This window comes from Rhinatrema bivittatum, chromosome 8, assembly GCF_901001135.1.
Source record: "Rhinatrema bivittatum chromosome 8, aRhiBiv1.1, whole genome shotgun sequence".
NCBI classification, from domain to species: domain Eukaryota; kingdom Metazoa; phylum Chordata; class Amphibia; order Gymnophiona; family Rhinatrematidae; genus Rhinatrema; species Rhinatrema bivittatum.
The window spans coordinates 188,536,479-188,552,888 of record NC_042622.1 but is presented as its reverse complement, the minus strand read 5'-3'; the positions used below and the strand labels follow the sequence as shown (position 1 = coordinate 188,552,888).

At 48.5% G+C, this 16,410-nt stretch overlaps 1 protein-coding gene across 1 annotated transcript in view; it reads right to left on the bottom strand.

Moving 5' to 3' along the window:
- The window catches only part of LOC115096908 (dynein beta chain, flagellar outer arm-like), a 630,228-nt gene that overhangs the window by 495,102 nt on the left and 118,716 nt on the right, over positions 1–16,410 (bottom strand). The window contains 3 exon segments of the mRNA XM_029612190.1: positions 1,081–1,232; positions 10,441–10,594; positions 12,506–12,725. Coding sequence (XP_029468050.1) covers positions 1,081–1,232; positions 10,441–10,594; positions 12,506–12,725 — 526 coding nt within the window.

The window sequence follows — 16,410 nt, the reverse complement described above, 5'->3', positions numbered from 1 at the left end:
ACAGATCTGCACTGTTGAGAAAATTGAATTATTTACCTGCAGTGTTTGTTCTCTCATGGCACCATCTCAATATAGTTTCCCACAAAGCTTTACATAACCCATACACATTCCCACACCGATGCTGTTTACCGTCACAGGATCCGTGCTGGGCATGGTAGTCAGTTTAAAGTTGGACCCAGCCACACAGGGGATACTGCTGGGACTGGGGAGGCGTAGCACCTCTGCCAAACATGCAACTATTTAAAAGTTTTTGATTTGGCAGCTTCACCATGATCAGAAGAGCAATCATACAAACAAAATTTAATAAGTGGGTGGGGGAGGGGGAGCACAGGTCTGGGCAGCCAGTTTTCTGAGGTCTGGGTGGCTCTGGGCATAGCACAGCCTGAGGTTGTGTTCAGTGCCTGTTTTGGATTTTGTCAGTTTTGAAGGAGGGAGCCAGACTTCCTCCTGCCTCAAAATCTGCAGAAAATACTGTTGGAAAGGTAAGTCTTATTGGGGAATATCTTATTGGGGGAAGGGTCGTTTGGGGACTCTTGTTAAGTGGGTCTTGTTGGGGGGGGGGGAGGGGGAGAACATGGCTCTGCACAGAGATGAGCACAGCCTCATGGAGATCTGTCGGAGGTGATGAGGGTCCTGCCTCAAGGAGGATCCATCCTTGGGAAAGGTGGTGGGGGAAGGGGGAATACCCTGTGTTAACCGTCCCTTTCGCTTATAGCTGGTTAGCATGGGGGACTTCGCAGTGCAGCGCGTGCTACACTTGTGGACTTGTATGCATGTGAATTTTGCACGCTCGCTAAGGAGGGTGCATGTTGGTAAGCGTGCAAAAGAAAATGAAGTGCACTGCCAGTTAAGTGTCAGCTTAGCACATATGTTACAGCAGTGCAAGCACACTAAAAAACTTTTAGTGGAAATTCATGCATAAGCCCCCTAAACTTTGAGGAGGGACAGATTTTGCAGATCAAAATTCTGCTGTATTTTTGCAACTTTATTTTTTCTCTTTGTTCATCAAGACCAAAGCAAATGCGTTGGGAAGATCTTGCCAGTCTAACATGCACGGGCGAAACTGACCCAGTGACTTACTTCGCTGTGACCTCTGCCTGAAATTACTCTGCTGTGAGGCCTCAGCTCAAATAGTTTGCTCAGCCAGATTTCTTCGCAGTTTTTCAGGGCTCTTTCGATGGTCACATCTTTTGTTGCTTGCTGCACCGTGCTTTTCACATCACCTGTGTGCTCTGAAAAGATAGTCAAAGTTACTGTGAAGAGTCGGAGGATTCAACTCTTTTCCAGTGGGATACTGAAAATGTTCCCTGGGTTGCTGAATGCATTTCTTTTTTTAAAGTATCTCTCTTCAGTTCAACTACAGACATTGATGGTAATTTCTGTACTTTGCTGAACTTTAAAACACTTAGGGACAGAGGAACTTTTTTTTTTAATTTCCCCCATAGACACAAAATATGGATAAACAAACCTTTAGTACAGGGTGGCCAGCAGGAGATCCAACAACCCCGACCCCAATTACCTTTCCCATCGGCGCAATGTGAAAACGAGTTAGCTGGCTAGACACACAGCTCGATCCAGTAAAGTGTGCTCCGTCGGAGCGCACTATCACCCTGCTCTGGACGCGTGTTTTCCCTTACCCCTTATTCAGTAAGGGGAGGAAAACACGCGGCCCGCCCGCGGCACCTAATAGCGCCCTCAACATGCAAATGCATGTTGATGGCCCTATTAGGTATTCCCTAGCGATCCAGTAAGTAAAATGTGCAGCCAAGCCGCACATTTTACTCTAAGAAATTAGCGCCGCCCAAAGGTCGGCGCTAATTTCTTCCGGCGCCAGGGAAGTGCACAGAAAAGCAGTAAAAACTGCTTTTCTGTGCACCCTCCGACTTAATATCATAGCGATATTAAGTCGGAGGTCCCCAAAAGTAAAAAAAAGTAAAAAAAAAATAAAAAAAAATTTTGAATTCGGCCCGCGGCTGTCGGGCCGAAAACCGGACGCTCAATTTTGCCGGCGTCCGGTTTCCGAGCCCGTGGCTGTCAGCGGGCTCGAGAACCGACGCCGGCAAAATTGAGCGTCGGCTGTCAAACCCGCTGACAGCCGCCGCTCCAGGCCAAAAGGAGGCGCTAGGGACGCGCTAGTGTCCCTAGCGCCTCCTTTTCCCCGTTTGCACCGCGTCGCCTCATTTAAATACTGGATAGCGCGCACCGGCGAGGGGCCGGTGCGCGCGCCGGGAGAGCGGGCGTTAGTCCGCTCTCCCGCGGACTTTACTGGATCGAGCTGACAGTTAGGTGGCTAAAAAGCAGAGTTGCTTACCTGTAACAAGTGTTCTCCCAGGACAGCAGGATGTTAGTCCTCACATGTGGGTGACATCAGATGGAGCCCTGTCACGGAATACATTTGTCAAAGTTTCTAGAACTTTGCTGGCACACTGAGCATGCCCAGCATGCCACCAGCCCTGTGGCCACATGGCCTTCAGTCTCATTTGTAGCAAAAAGTACGAGCGAAAAATAAAATAAGAAAACGTTATCGAACCCAACTTCGCGGGGTGACGGGCGGGTTTCCTGAGGACTAACATCCTGCTGTCCTGGGAGAACACCTGTTACAGGTAAGCAACTATGCTTTCTCCCAGGACAAGCAGGATGGTAGTCCTCACATGTGGGTGTATAGCAAGCCACAGGCTGACTCATAAGAATCAGGCCAAGCAGCACACAATATGTGCAACAGGCACAACAACTGGGGAGCTGCTGGCAATGATGAGGCAGCCTGAAATTCACAGCGGGTCGAGGTAGGACGAATTGGGATTTTACACTGGGAATAAGTTCCGTAGGACAGACTGGCCAAAGTCGGAGTCCTGTCTTCCAGCCTTATCAAGACAGTAGTGGGCTGTGAAGCCCTGCAGATGCCCTGCAGGGCATCTGCAGGGCATCTGCAGGGCCCTGCAGATGTCGGCAATCGGTACTGAACGGTAGTGTGCTACTGATGTTGCCATGGCCCTGACTGAGTGTGCCTTCACTCGTCCCTCAAGTGGAAGGCCTGCTTGCTGGTAGCAGAATATAATGCAGTCTGCCAACCAGTTGGAGAGAGTCTGCTTGCCCACCACAACTTCAAGCTTGTTTTTGTCAAAAGAAACAAAGAGTTGGGTGGATTTCCTGTGGACTGCGGTGCGGACTAAGTAAAATGCAAGCACACGTTTACAGTCCAAGATGTGCAGAACCCGCTCTCCCGGGTGAGTGTGAGGCCTTGGAAAGAAAGTGGGCAAGACAATAGATTGGTTTAAGTGGAAATCCGTTACCACCTTAGGAAGGAATTTAGGGTCAGTGCGGAGAACCACCCGGTCATGGAGGAATCTTGTGCAGGGTAAGTAGGTCACAAGGGCCTGTAACTCACGTACCCTGCGAGCAGATGTGATGGCTACTAGGAAAATTACTTTCCAAGTAAGATATCTGAGTTCACAGGAATGCAGGGGCTCAAAAGGAGGGCCTATGAGCTGTGCAAGTACCACATTGAGGTCCCATGTCACGATCGGTGGACGTAAAAGAGGCTTAAGCTGTAATAAGCCTCTCATGAAGCGACCCACAAGGGGTTGAGCCGTTATTGGGGCACCACATGGTAAACCTCTTCCATTTAGAGCAGTAAGACTTCTGCGTGGAAGGCTTTTGTGAAGCTACGAGAACTTGAGAGAAGCTACTAGAAAGATCGAGGGGCTGTAGTATCAACCTTTCAATATCCAGGCCATCAGAGTCAGGGTCTGGAGGTTCGGGTGGCGTAACTTGCCGTGATTCTGTGTTATGAGATCGGGCGCTATGCCCAGGCAAATGGGTTCCTGGACAGAGAGGTCGAGAAGTATGGGAAACCAGACTTGATGCAGCCAATACGGGGCTATGAGTATCATTGAGCCTCGGTCCTGTTGTAGCTTCATGAGAGTCTTGCTTATGAGCGGAAACGGAGGGTACGCATATAGCAGACCTGTGTTCCAGGGGCGGGCAAAGGCATCCATGGTTGGTGCTCTTCGGTCACTGTGCAGGGAGCAGAAGCGTTCCACTTTGCGGTTCTGATAGGATGCAAAGAGGTCGATATTTGGCTGACCCCACTGGTGCAAAATTCTGTTCGCAACATAGGGATCCAGAGACCACTCGTGGGGCTGGAAACTTTGGCTGAGGTGGTCCGCTACTGCATTCTGTGTGCCTGCCAGATAAGTGGCTCGCAGTAGCATTGAGTGTGACAGGGCCAGTAGCATTGAGTGTGACAGGGCCCAGGCCCCTCTTGGCAGAGCAGGTAAGAGACCGTGCCCCCCTGTTTGTTCAGGTACCACTTTGCAACTTGGTTGTCTGTTTGAATCAAGACTACCTTGTTTGATAGGTAGTCCATGAATGCATAAAGGGCATACCGCATCGCTCGAAGCTCTAGGAAGTTGATCTGATAAGTAGCTTCAGCATTTGTCCAAATCCCTTGGGTTTGAAGGCCTTTGACATGGGCTCCCCAACCTAGGTTGGAGACATCCATGGTTAAGGTCAGCTGAGGAGCTGGTTGCTGGAAGGGAAGACCTGTTTGTAAATTGGCCTTGTGAGTCCACCAGACAAATGACAGATGAAGTTGGGTCATTATGTGGACAAGGGACGAAAGAGGTTGAGTGGCTTGGTGCCACTGAGATTTCAGTGTCCATTGTGTCACTCTCATGGCTAGGCATGCCATTGGGGTGACATGGACTGTTGACGCCATATGGCCGAGCAACGTGAGTAATTGGCGAGCCAAGGCTGCTTGTTGACAGTAGATAGAGATGGCAAGGTTGGACAGCGTGGTTGTGCGATCATTGGGTAAGAATCCCTTGGCCACTGTGGTGTCAATTCTGCTTCTATAAAGGAGAGATGGTGAAATGGTGTCAAGTGGGATTTTTGGTAGTTGATCTGAAATCCCAATGAGTGCAGCAGACGTATGGTGAAACCAAGGGAGTCGAGGGCTCCTTGCCTGGACTGGCTTTTTATGAGCCAGTCGTCTAAATATGGAAAGACATAGATGTCTTTGTGGCGTAACTGTGCAGCCACGACTGCCAGGCATTTCGTGAACACTTGGGGTGCTGAGGCTAGGCCGAATGGCAGTATCTTGTATTGATAATGCCTGTGACCCACCACAAATAGCAGGTATTTGCGATGAGGAGAGAAGATTGTAATATGGGCGTATGCATCCTGAAGGTCCAGAGAGCAGAGCCAATCCCCTTGTTGTAGCAGAGGGAGCATGGTGCCCAGGGACACCATTCTGAACCGTTCCTTGTGAAGAAATGTGTTTAAGGCATGGAGATCCAGAATAGGCCAGAGGCCACCGGTCTTTTTTGGGATTAGGAAATACCGGGAGTAGAACCCTCTCCCCTGTTGAGTTGAAGAAACTGGTTCTACAGCCCTGGCCAACAGAAGGGTTGAGAGCTCTGACTCGAGAAATCCTGTGTGATTGTCCCAACTCCAGGTTGGACTTGGCGGGGAGTCTGGGGGTACAGCTAAAAACTTTAGACAGTAACCGTGGGTTATGATGGATAATACCCACTGGTCCGTGGTAATTGGGCACCAATTTGTTGCAAAATGGCAGAGACGGCCTCCCACTGGTGATTTGGGTTATGGGAACAACGGCGGGTGACTGCTGCTCTCTGGAAAGGAGTCAAAATCCAGTCACAGGACCAGTCCTCGCTTGGCGTGCATGTCCTCTATGAGGGCCCCAAGCTGGTCGAGCATGGGACGTGGAGGATATCTGCGTGGTCTATAGAATTGCTTTCTGGTGTCCCTGCGTGTGGCCCTGCGGGCTACGGAGGCTGTCTCTGAGGTGACAGTTGAAAGCTGATGCAGGGTCTCATTATGGTCCTTTAACTGGGCCACTGCATCTTGGATCTTGTCCCCAAACAGATTTTCTCCTGTACAGGGGAGATCTGCAAGTTTGTCCTGCACTTCCGGGCGTAGGTTTGAGGCTTTAAGCCAGATCCAGCGTCTAGCACTGATGCCCGCTGCCGAGACTCTGGATGCTGTTTCAAAGGAGTCGTAAGCAGCTCTGACCTCGTGTTTACCTGCTTCAAATCCTTTTTGTAGGATGGAGGACAAAGTTTCATGATGTTGCTGTGGTAAGGTCTCTGCAAATTCCTGGACTTGTTTCCAAAGATTCCTGTTATATTGGATCATGTATAATTGATACGCTGCTATTCGCACAATCAACATAGACCCTTGAAAAACTCAGCGCCCCAATGCATCCAACGCCTTCTGTTCCTTTCCAGGAGGAGCAGAGAAGTGTGGATGGAATCTTTTAGCCTTCTTTTGGGCTGATTCCACCACTACAAAATAGTGGGGCAATTGGCTTTTTTGAAATCCTGGGGCTTGTTGGACCAGGTAAGCAGCATCTGTCTTCCGGTTTACTGGAGGTACAGTACCTGGATGGTCCCACAGGCGGAGCAAGAGGTCAAGCAGAACTTCGTGCACTGGTATCGCCATTACCTCTTTTGGAGCATCTACAAATTGTAAGACCTCCAACATTTTGTAGCGAGCGTCCTCCTCCATTAACAGTGGAAATGGTATGGTCTCAGACAGCTCTTTGACAAAGCTGGCAAAAGAGAGGTCCTCTGTGGGAGAACGACGCCTTTCTTCCAGGGGTGAAGGTTCTGAGAGCAATTCATCGGAAGCTTGTGAGGAATGGTCAGATAATGACTCCTCCCATGGATCATAGGGAGTTTCTTCCTCTCCCGCCGGTATTCCTGATGGAGGAAGGATGCCAGAGCCTAGAGGGCGAGAAGGCATCGATGGATGCGGCACCAGCATTGAAGGAGGCGGTGCCGGAATCGAGGGCACCGAGGCGGATGAGGTGCACTTAGGCACCCACAGTCCCGATTGGCCCTGGAACCGGCTCTGGCATCGGTCGATCCTATGCCGGAATCGGGCCAGAAGTCACCTCCTTCTCCTCCAAGGAACCTGGTATGGGAATTGGGATTTGTGGAGGTCTCAATGGTCGACTCAGTGCCAGCGTGTCCGAAGGCACAGGCTGAGTTGGCAGGGCACTGATGAGGGTGTCCAAGCACTCGAGGAGCGGTGCGAACATCGAGGGCGCCAGTTCTGGTGCTGGTATGGGGGCCGGCGCCAGTAGCGACCGGAAGCCCCAAATGGCATTCAGTACTGCCTGTTGGACTAATCTGTCCAACTCCTCCCTGAAGGCTGGTGTAGACAACACTGTGCTTGGGGTAGGAGGCAGGCTAGGTGTAACTGGAGCCTCCACAGGGGTCTGTGGAGGCTCAGTACTCGGCACCGATATCGGTGGGGAACACCTCAAGGTCCCGGGTCCAGAGGAGGATGGGGGCTCCTCTCCCCAGGCCCTCTTCGCAGGCGGCTTGATGGAAGTCGATGCCGCTGCGGTATCGGTGCCGGCACCAGGCGGGGACCCACATCGGTGCCAGTGACTGTGTTTCCCTCGGTGCTTGGTCCAGTCCTTCTCCAGCACCAAGGATGATGACATCGATGCCTTCGAAGGATTCAGTGACGGACAGTCATCTGCTCCACGATGTTCCTGGCGGGGCATCTCTGAAATAGATGGGCCCCCTCCGGTCGGTGCCACTTGAACTGGAGTCAATGAAGCAGAATGTTTTGACACAAACAAATGCTCCATCTTGTCCAGTCGAGCACGCTGGCCTTTGGGGGTCATTTGTGTGCAACTGGGGCATCAACGGATGTCGTGCGAGGGTCCTAAGCACAAAACACAGTAGGGATGTGAATCGTTTTTTGACGATTTAAAATATCGTCCGATATATTTTAAATCGTCAAAAATCGTTAGAGCCGCGATACAATAACAATTCCCCCGATTTATCGTCAAAAAATCGTAAATCGGGGGAAGGGGGAGGGGAAAGGGGAGGGCGGGAAAACCGGCACACTAAAAAAACCCTAAAACCCACCCCGACCCTTTAAAATAAATCCCCCACCCTCCCGAACCCTCCCAAAATGCCTTAAATTACCTGGGGTCCAGAGGAAGGGTCCCGCTGTGATCTTCCACTCTCGGACCTCCAGTGCTTGTAGAAATGGCGCCGGCGCTACCTTTGGTTTTTCCGTACGGAAAAATGATTTGCGGCAGGAGATCGCTCCTGGACCCCCGCTAGACCCCCAGGGACTTTTGGCCAGCTTGGGGGGGCCTCCTGACCCCCACAAGACTTGCCAAAAGTCCAGCGGGGGTCCGGAACGACCTCCTGCAGTCGAATCGTGTTGTCTACGGCCGGCGCCATTATGGCGCCGGCCATAGACATAATTTTGCGCAAAATGGCGGCGCAAAATGGCGACGGCCATAGACAACACGATTCGACTGCAGGAGGTCGTTCCGGACCCCCGCTGGACTTTTGGCAAGTCTTGTGGGGGTCAGGAGGCCCCCCCAAGCTGGCCAAAAGTCCCTGGGGGTCCAGCAGGGGTCCGGGAGCGATCTCCTGCCGCGAATCGTTTTTCCGTACGGAAAATGATTCGCATGCAGGAAGTCATTCCCGGACCCCCACTGGACTTTTGGCAAGTCTTGTGGGGGTCAGGAGGCCCCCCCCCCAAGCTGGCCAAAAGTCCCTGGGGGTCCAGGAGCGATCTCCTATGCTCCTGACCTCGGGGGACAAAAAACAAAATGGCGCCGGCGCTACCTTGGACCTGTCATAGGACAAGGCAAAGGTAGCGCCGGCGCCATTTCTACAAGCACCGGAGGTCCGAGAGTAAAAGATCACACCAGGACTCTTCCTCTGGACCCCAGGTAATTTAAGGCATTTTGGGGGGATTCGGGAGGGTGGGGGATTTATTTTAAAGGGTCGGGGTGGGTTTTAGGGTTGTTTTAGTGTGCCGGTTTTCCCGCCCTCCCCCCCACTGGACCCCAGGTAATTTAAGGCATTTTGGGGGGGGGTTCGGGAGGGTGGGGGATTTATTTTAAAGGGTCGGGGTGGGTTTTAGGGATGTTTTAGTGTGCCGGTTTTCGATTTTCACGATTTTCACGATATTTAAAAAACCCAAACGGCGACGATCCGATTCCCTCCCCCTCCCAGCCGAAATCGATCGTTAAGACGATCGGTCACACGATTCACATCTCTAAAACACAGACATTGTGCGGGTCCGTTATGGACATGGTCCTCGGACACTCGGGGCATTTTCTAAACCCGGTCACCATGCCAAAAAATATGGCGCGCACAGTCGGTGACCGTCGGGCACCGAGAGGTATGCTGCCGGGAACTGACCGCAAACTGCGGGAAAGACACTTATCGAGCGTCGGAGGGAATGGAGCGCGATGGGAGACCCCAGTGAGGGTGATATTTGGAAGATAAACTTCAAATTTTTCCATGAGGAAAAGTGTGAGAAATTTCTCACAGAGCTCCTAAACCACAAGGCAACTTGCTGCGCGGAAAACAAGAGACTGAAGGGGGACCCCGTGTGGCCACAGGGTTGGTGGCATGCTGGGCATGCTCAGTGTGCCAGTCAAAGTTCTAGAAACTTTGACAAAAGTATTCCGTGACAGGGCTCCATCTGATGATGTCACCCACATGTGGAAACTACCATCCTGCTTGTCCTAGGAGAATGAGCCAGCTAAGTACAGGTTAGTTAAAACATAGCCAGATGGATTTAAAACTGCTGAAGTCGATATTCAAAAGTCATTTAGAGGGATAACCGAAAAATGATCCCTCTAACGGGCTTATCCAGATATATTTAGTGCTTATCCGGCTGAATAATTCTAAATAATTTAGCCAGGTAAGTCGTGGGTATTCTGGGGGCATAACTGGGAGGAGTTCCATTAACTGGCTCATTTAACTAGCTAACTCCGATAGAGTTAGCCAGCTAACTTAGCCGGCTGAGTCTGCTCAGGTCAAAGAGCTGTCATTCAATGAGGGGGAAGTGGGGAGGGGATAAATTTTAAATCAGAAGTCTGGCTGGCTAACTATCGAATTGAACCAGATAAACCCTCTAACAATTCCTCCCCTGGTAAACATGGAAGACCATTTTTTCCCCATCCAGTCTGCCCAATCGCCCCAAATCCAATGAGAATTTCACCGAGGCTTCCTTGGGACTTTTGACCTCTTTCTTAGCTGAGGGGAAATGAGGTGGTAAAGCCAGAGAACAAAGTAGCTCTTGGCTATTGCAACAAGACTGGATAATGGGCCGATAGATGGCCCCGATGGTCTATATATAAATAGTTCTTTAGTTAGCAGCTTAAAGATTTAGGGATGCAAGAAGGCCATGCAAACAGCCTAATTTTTTTTTTTTCCACAAAAATGATGCATTAAACAGCATAAAAATATTTTATTTGCAAGTAACAAACACTTTATGAAAACACTGATGCACATGTATTTTTTTTAATCATGTTACTTTTTATGGGGGGGGGGGGGGGGGTTGCCATCTTCAACAGGATGATTTCTATTTAAGAGAGTAATTTTAATTGAAAATAAAATGATAAGCCCATAACTTTTTAATACTTACTTTGCAAACCCAATGCAAGCAGGTCCCCCAGCGTCAATGCTTGCAAACTCTCTGCGGTAACATGCAACACTCCTCCTGTTTGCCAAACAAGCTGCTTCCAATGTCTAGTTCTCATAGCAGGATTCCTAAGATCTTCAATCAACGGCAAAGTCAACTGGCATGAGTTAAAAAATAAAGTGATATTACATCACAGAAAATAAGGAAAGAGAATTACACACATTTATACAAGGTTACTGTAACATTTGGCCAGGCGTGGGAAGATCACACGACCAGCCGCACTCACCCGCACACTGACAAACACTGCCACAGCTGAGACTCCGCCATTCACTGCCTTTTCCTGCTCTGCTGGCACGGACCCTAAGCGCACGTGTGCAGCGCACACAGATCTTTGAAGATCCCGCAGCGGGAAAGGCCTGCAGAGGTGCCTCCTGATGATGCCATGTGGCAGGGTATTTAAACCCCTAGGGCTGGATTTTTATATTTATTTATTTATTTATTTATTATTTTTATTATACCGAGTTTCATGATAAGAATCACATCAACCTGGTTTACAATTAACATGTGTGTAAAGGCAGAGAGTAACATAGTAATAAACATTTCTCAATTCAACATCAAATATAGTATGAAACTTAAAAAAATATTATAACAATATTTAGGATGTGAGAAAGTTACAAAAAACAAGGAAAAATAACTAGGATCTGAAAGGGGGAGGGAATTAAACAGAGAATATTTACATTTCAGCCAACTGTATCAATTAATGGATATGTATCATATTATAAAAATATAGATGTGTAGCATAAATCTATGCTACACATCTATGTAGCAAATGTAGGCCGCACACATAGATATAAGCATATATCTATGCGTGCGGCCTACATTTGTGCGCTCTACCCAGCGTGCAACATGTACCCCTGATTTTATAACATGCACACGCAGCCGTGCGTGTGTTATAAAATCCGGGGTCGGCGCATGCAAGGGGGTGCACACTAGTGCACCTTGCATGCGCCGAGCCCTAGGGGAGCCCCGATGGCTTTCCCCATTCCCTCCGAGGCCGCTCCAAATCGGAGCTGCCTCGGAGGGAACTTTCCTTCGGGCCCCCCCCCCCACCTTCCTTTCCTCTATCTAACCCGCCCCCCAGCCCTACCTAAATCCCCCCCTATCTTTATTTTGTAAGTTACGCCTGCCAGCGTGTGATCCCCTGGCTTTGCTGCTGAGCCAGAGGCCTCGGTCCCGCCCCCCGGACCGCCCCGCCCCTTTTTTCAAGCCCCAGGACATACGTGCATCCCGGGGCTTTATGCATGCCGCCGGGCCTTTTGAAAATAGGCCCGGCGCACGTAGGCTTTTAAAATCTGCCCCCTACTGCGCTCATCTCCATGCCTCAGCATCAGGCCTTCCTGCCTTGCAGCACATGTTGCTAGTTCCTGAGCCTCGTCTTGTTCCGGTTCCTGCCTTGCTTCTTAGATTTTCCCCTTGCTCTTCCCTCCTTGCCTTTCCTTCCTCCAGCCTCACCCTGGTCCTCAGAGCCTTCCCTTGCCTTGTCCTGTCTGTTTTGCCCTGTCTTATTTCTCTCAGTGTGCCATCTCTGCCTGTCTTGTCTGCCTTGTCCCGATTCCCTGGTTCTGACCTCTACCTTGCATCGCTGCCTGCCCTGACCCTTGACTTGAACCCAGATTTCATCTGCTGACTGCCTGCCCTGACCCTTGGCCTGGACCCAGACATCGTTTGCTCACTGCCTACCCTGAACACTGCTCATATCTGGACTCTCTCTGACCGCTCCTTAAGGGACACTCGCCTAAGACCTGCCGGCCCCTGGAACCAAAAGACTCAACCCCCGCGGAGAACGGGGCTGGCATAGGTGAAGCTCCAGCTCCAGACCCAGCAAGGGCGTATCCGCTAGCTGTCAGCATAGACCTAGAAGGTTCACCTGGTAAGCTGCATCAACCATGCTACAACCTAAGGGCTCACATCCGCGACGGTTATGAAAAAAAAAAGTTGGACGACAAGACCTTAGAGGAACGAGATCCAACCATGGAGTTCCTATGCGGCTGGTCATCCAGACGATTACCTGAAGGATATTAACAAACTCCAGCGTTCCAATGCAAACATCCCACTCCTGAACCTCTGTCGGCAGAGACTCCAGTAGCCTCCGATGCTGACTGGCGCTCTTGTGCAGCTGCTCCATATCCATATTCTGCCAAAGCTCTTTCTTCCAGCAATCCAACTCTACAAGGATTATATCTACGTTCTGCCACAGTAAGGAAAGACTCCTAACCACATCCTGGCAACTGAGAAAACACATGAAAATATAAGTATCATTACCCTCCCACCCCACCCTCACAATCAAAAAGATGGGCAAATTAATGCTGTCTAATGAAAACAACAAAATCCAATTGCAGAAGTGCATGCCAAGCATATTCTAATATTCCTGCTGCAACTAAATATTGCAGATAAATGCTATCTCCATTCATCCATTTAATACTTATTGCTCTCAGGTGCAGGGACCTTAAAAAAAAACAGCATGGTGTACAAGTATTACTCACTTGTTTTGTACCACATAATTATGTCCGCTGCTATCAACCCATAGCATCAGTCCCTTGCTTTTTTCTTTTTTTTTCAAGTGAATTTTTTTTTATTTATACTTTATTAAATTTCTCAAACATTTTACAATGAAAAAGAAAAGATAAATGAAAAAACAAACTCAATATTCCACTTCTAGGAACAAAAAATATAGGAAATTACAATGTTTGTTATTCCAAACAGTCCACAATAATGAGGAGCCTAATAATAAAAGAAAATATTATCCACAAAAATATTCATTACCATTGAATAAATCAGAGAGTATATATTTTTTTGACCATTTAAATCCAACTTACATCTAACTCAGTCCCTCATCCACCTTTGTCAGTAAGGAATACTTCCAGATGAGAAGGTTCAAGAAACACAAACTTATTTTTCTGAAATGTAACAAGACATTTACAGGGAAATTTGAGAAAAAATGTTGCCCCAAGGGCTAACACTCTTTGTCTCATCAAAAGAAATTGTCTCCTTCTATACTGTGTATTCCTAGACACATCAGGAAATACTTGAACCACCTTGCCACAAAAGGAAAAATTCTTATTTTTGAAATATTTTTGCAGTACAAGATTTTTATCCTGCTCTAAACCAAAAGCCACTATTAATGTGGCTCTTGTGGCAATTTCATCAGTCGAAGCCTCTAAAAAGGATGTTAAGTTAGGGCTTTTTTCACTCAATGCATCCATACCTCCTTCGGGTTTTATAATTCCTCTCCTAAAATTAGATATATAGTACATCTTAGATATCAACAGATCATTAGAGATACTTAATATCTCATTCACATACTTTCTAAACAATTCCTGAGGAGATAATAACCTTGGATATGGAAAATTTAAAAATTGCAAGTTCTTACTTCGCCAACAATTTTCCAAACTCTCTAGTGTCTTTTATAAAAGTAGCCCCGTTGCTTGTAGAGATATTATCTGTGAGCCCATTGCTGAATTAGAGGCTTCAACATGATCTAATCTTTTACCAAATTCTTCCATTTTTCCTTTTACTTCATTGGATAGGACTGTGGACTGAGTTATGGATTGGGAAACCATCCTCTCCATCTTTGTGATGGCTTTCCAAACATCTACTAGGGAGATGTTTTCAGGCACCAGCATTTCCTCTGAAGCCTGCTCTAGAGACTTTTCTCCATTTTCCTTAGTTGTTATTCCCTCCCTTAATTCAGGGGTATTCAAAACACTTACCCCTTCATTTTGGGAGTAACATTGGATTTCTGGTCCTGGGTGGGACTTGCAGTGACCCCCGATGAGAAGGAGATTTCTTGTACAGCCTCCTTAGAGGTCTGGCTCCCCCTTCGTACAATGTGGGGTAGATTTTAAAAAAGAGCGCGATCGCATACTTTTCTTAGCGCAGCAGGCGCGAACAAAAGTACGCTGGATTTTATAAGATACGCGCATAGCCGTGCGTATCTTATAAAATCCTGGATCGGCGCGCGCAAGGCTGCCGATTTTGGGCAGCCTGCGCGCGCCGAGCCGCACAGCCGGCCTCCGTTCCCTCCGAGGCCGCTCCAAAATCGGAGCGGCCTCAGAGGGAACTTTCTTTCGCCCTCCCCTCACCTTCCCCTCCCTTCCCCTACCTAACCCACCCCCCCGGCCCTATCTAAACCCCCCCCCCCCTTACCTTTGTCCCTCGATTTACGCCTGCTAGAAGCAGACATAAATCTACGCGTGCCGTCATCCGACCCGGGGGCTGGTCCGGAGGCCTCGACCACGCCCCCGGGCCGGCGCCATGCCCCCAGTCCCGCCCCCGAAATGCCATGTCCCGCCCCCGAAACGCCGCGTCATTCGGCCCCGCCCCCGACACGCCCCCTTAAAAAACCCCCGGGACTTACGCGCGTCCCGGGGCTCTGCGCACGCCGGCGGCCTATGCAAATAGGCGCGCCGGCGCGAGAGGGCCCTGCTCGCGTAAATCTGGGCGGATTTACGCGAGGAGGGCATTTAAAATCCGCCCGTGTGGATATCCATGGACCCCTCAGTTCTTTACCCAATGGTGTTGATGTTGAAACTTTGATTTTTCTCTTCTTACCCATCGAGGAATACAACCCGGCCTTTTCTCAAATTTTTCCCCAGGGGTGCGCCCCTTTGGCGCCCAGCTTTGGCAGCGCGCCGGCGGCTGCGCGCCGCTGTGCGTCTCCTTAAATCGGCACAGCAATTGTCTGTTGTTGATGACGTCAAGGGGGAGATGGGGAGTCACGATGTTCCGCTCACCAAACGCTCTCAATCCAGCTGCCCTTCCTCCTTTCGGAGCATCTCTCTCAAGCAGGCTCCCTTAAAGTGAATTTTATGTGCATTAAAACATATGTGAACCTTTTGTGCATTTAAAATCCATGAAAAAATAATTTTTTAACTTATCTTTAATCATATTCATACGCTGTCATCAATATCCTCACAAAGTCCTGTGCCAAGTTTTAAGCAAGAATCTTAACATGAGCCGCATTTCGGAACCTAGCCCTGTATCAGTGGAAACCATTAAGAATTCTTCTCTGCTATCCAGTAATTAAGATGGGAGAATATGCACAGGGACTTTGAAGGATATTGATGACAGCATATGGATATGATTAAAGATAAGTAAAAAAATGTTTTTTTCATGGATTTTAAATGCACAAAAGGCTCATGTATGTTTTAATGCACATAAAATTAACTTATAAAAAAAAGAAGGGAGAACTGATGATGAGAGCTGATGTCAGAACTTACAATTGTGTGGAACAAACACATGAGAGTTATGACTTGTATGCCATGCTGTTTTTTTTTGTTTATTTTTTTTAAGGGCCTGCAACTGAGAGCAATAAGTATTAAGAACATAGTCATACATCAAATCATGAATGGAAGAAGCATTTAGCTGCAATATTTAGGTGAAGTAGGAATATTAGTACAAACTAATGCTGTGACATAAATATAATCAGTCTTTTGCCTCAAAGCAAAATCGGCTCAAGATTGATGAAAGGACGGGTACTCTTCGAAGGCATTTCAGTAGGTTTTACTCACAGAAATGACCTTTTGCAAAGTTCTCTGCCTGCTATGATGGTAAACTTACACGTGCACTGCCTGTTCACACATAGAAGTATTCCCACACTAAGCCATTCCTGGGGGTGGAGTCAGGGAAGGGTTTGGACTTATCAAAAGTTGAAGCATAAATTTACCCCAAATATTTCCATGCACATAATAGTAGGCATGCAGGTAAATGTGATGGGATAATGTTCAATGGACTTACACATGCAAGTCCATTTTGAAAATTGGTGCAACTTAATTACGAATTTGCCACGTAATTTAGGTGGGCCGTTATAAAAATTACCCCGGATATCTCCCAGTATTTTCCATGGGAATTTGCCACGTAATTTAGGTGGGCCGTTATAAAAATTACTCCAAATATCTCCCAGTATTTTCCATG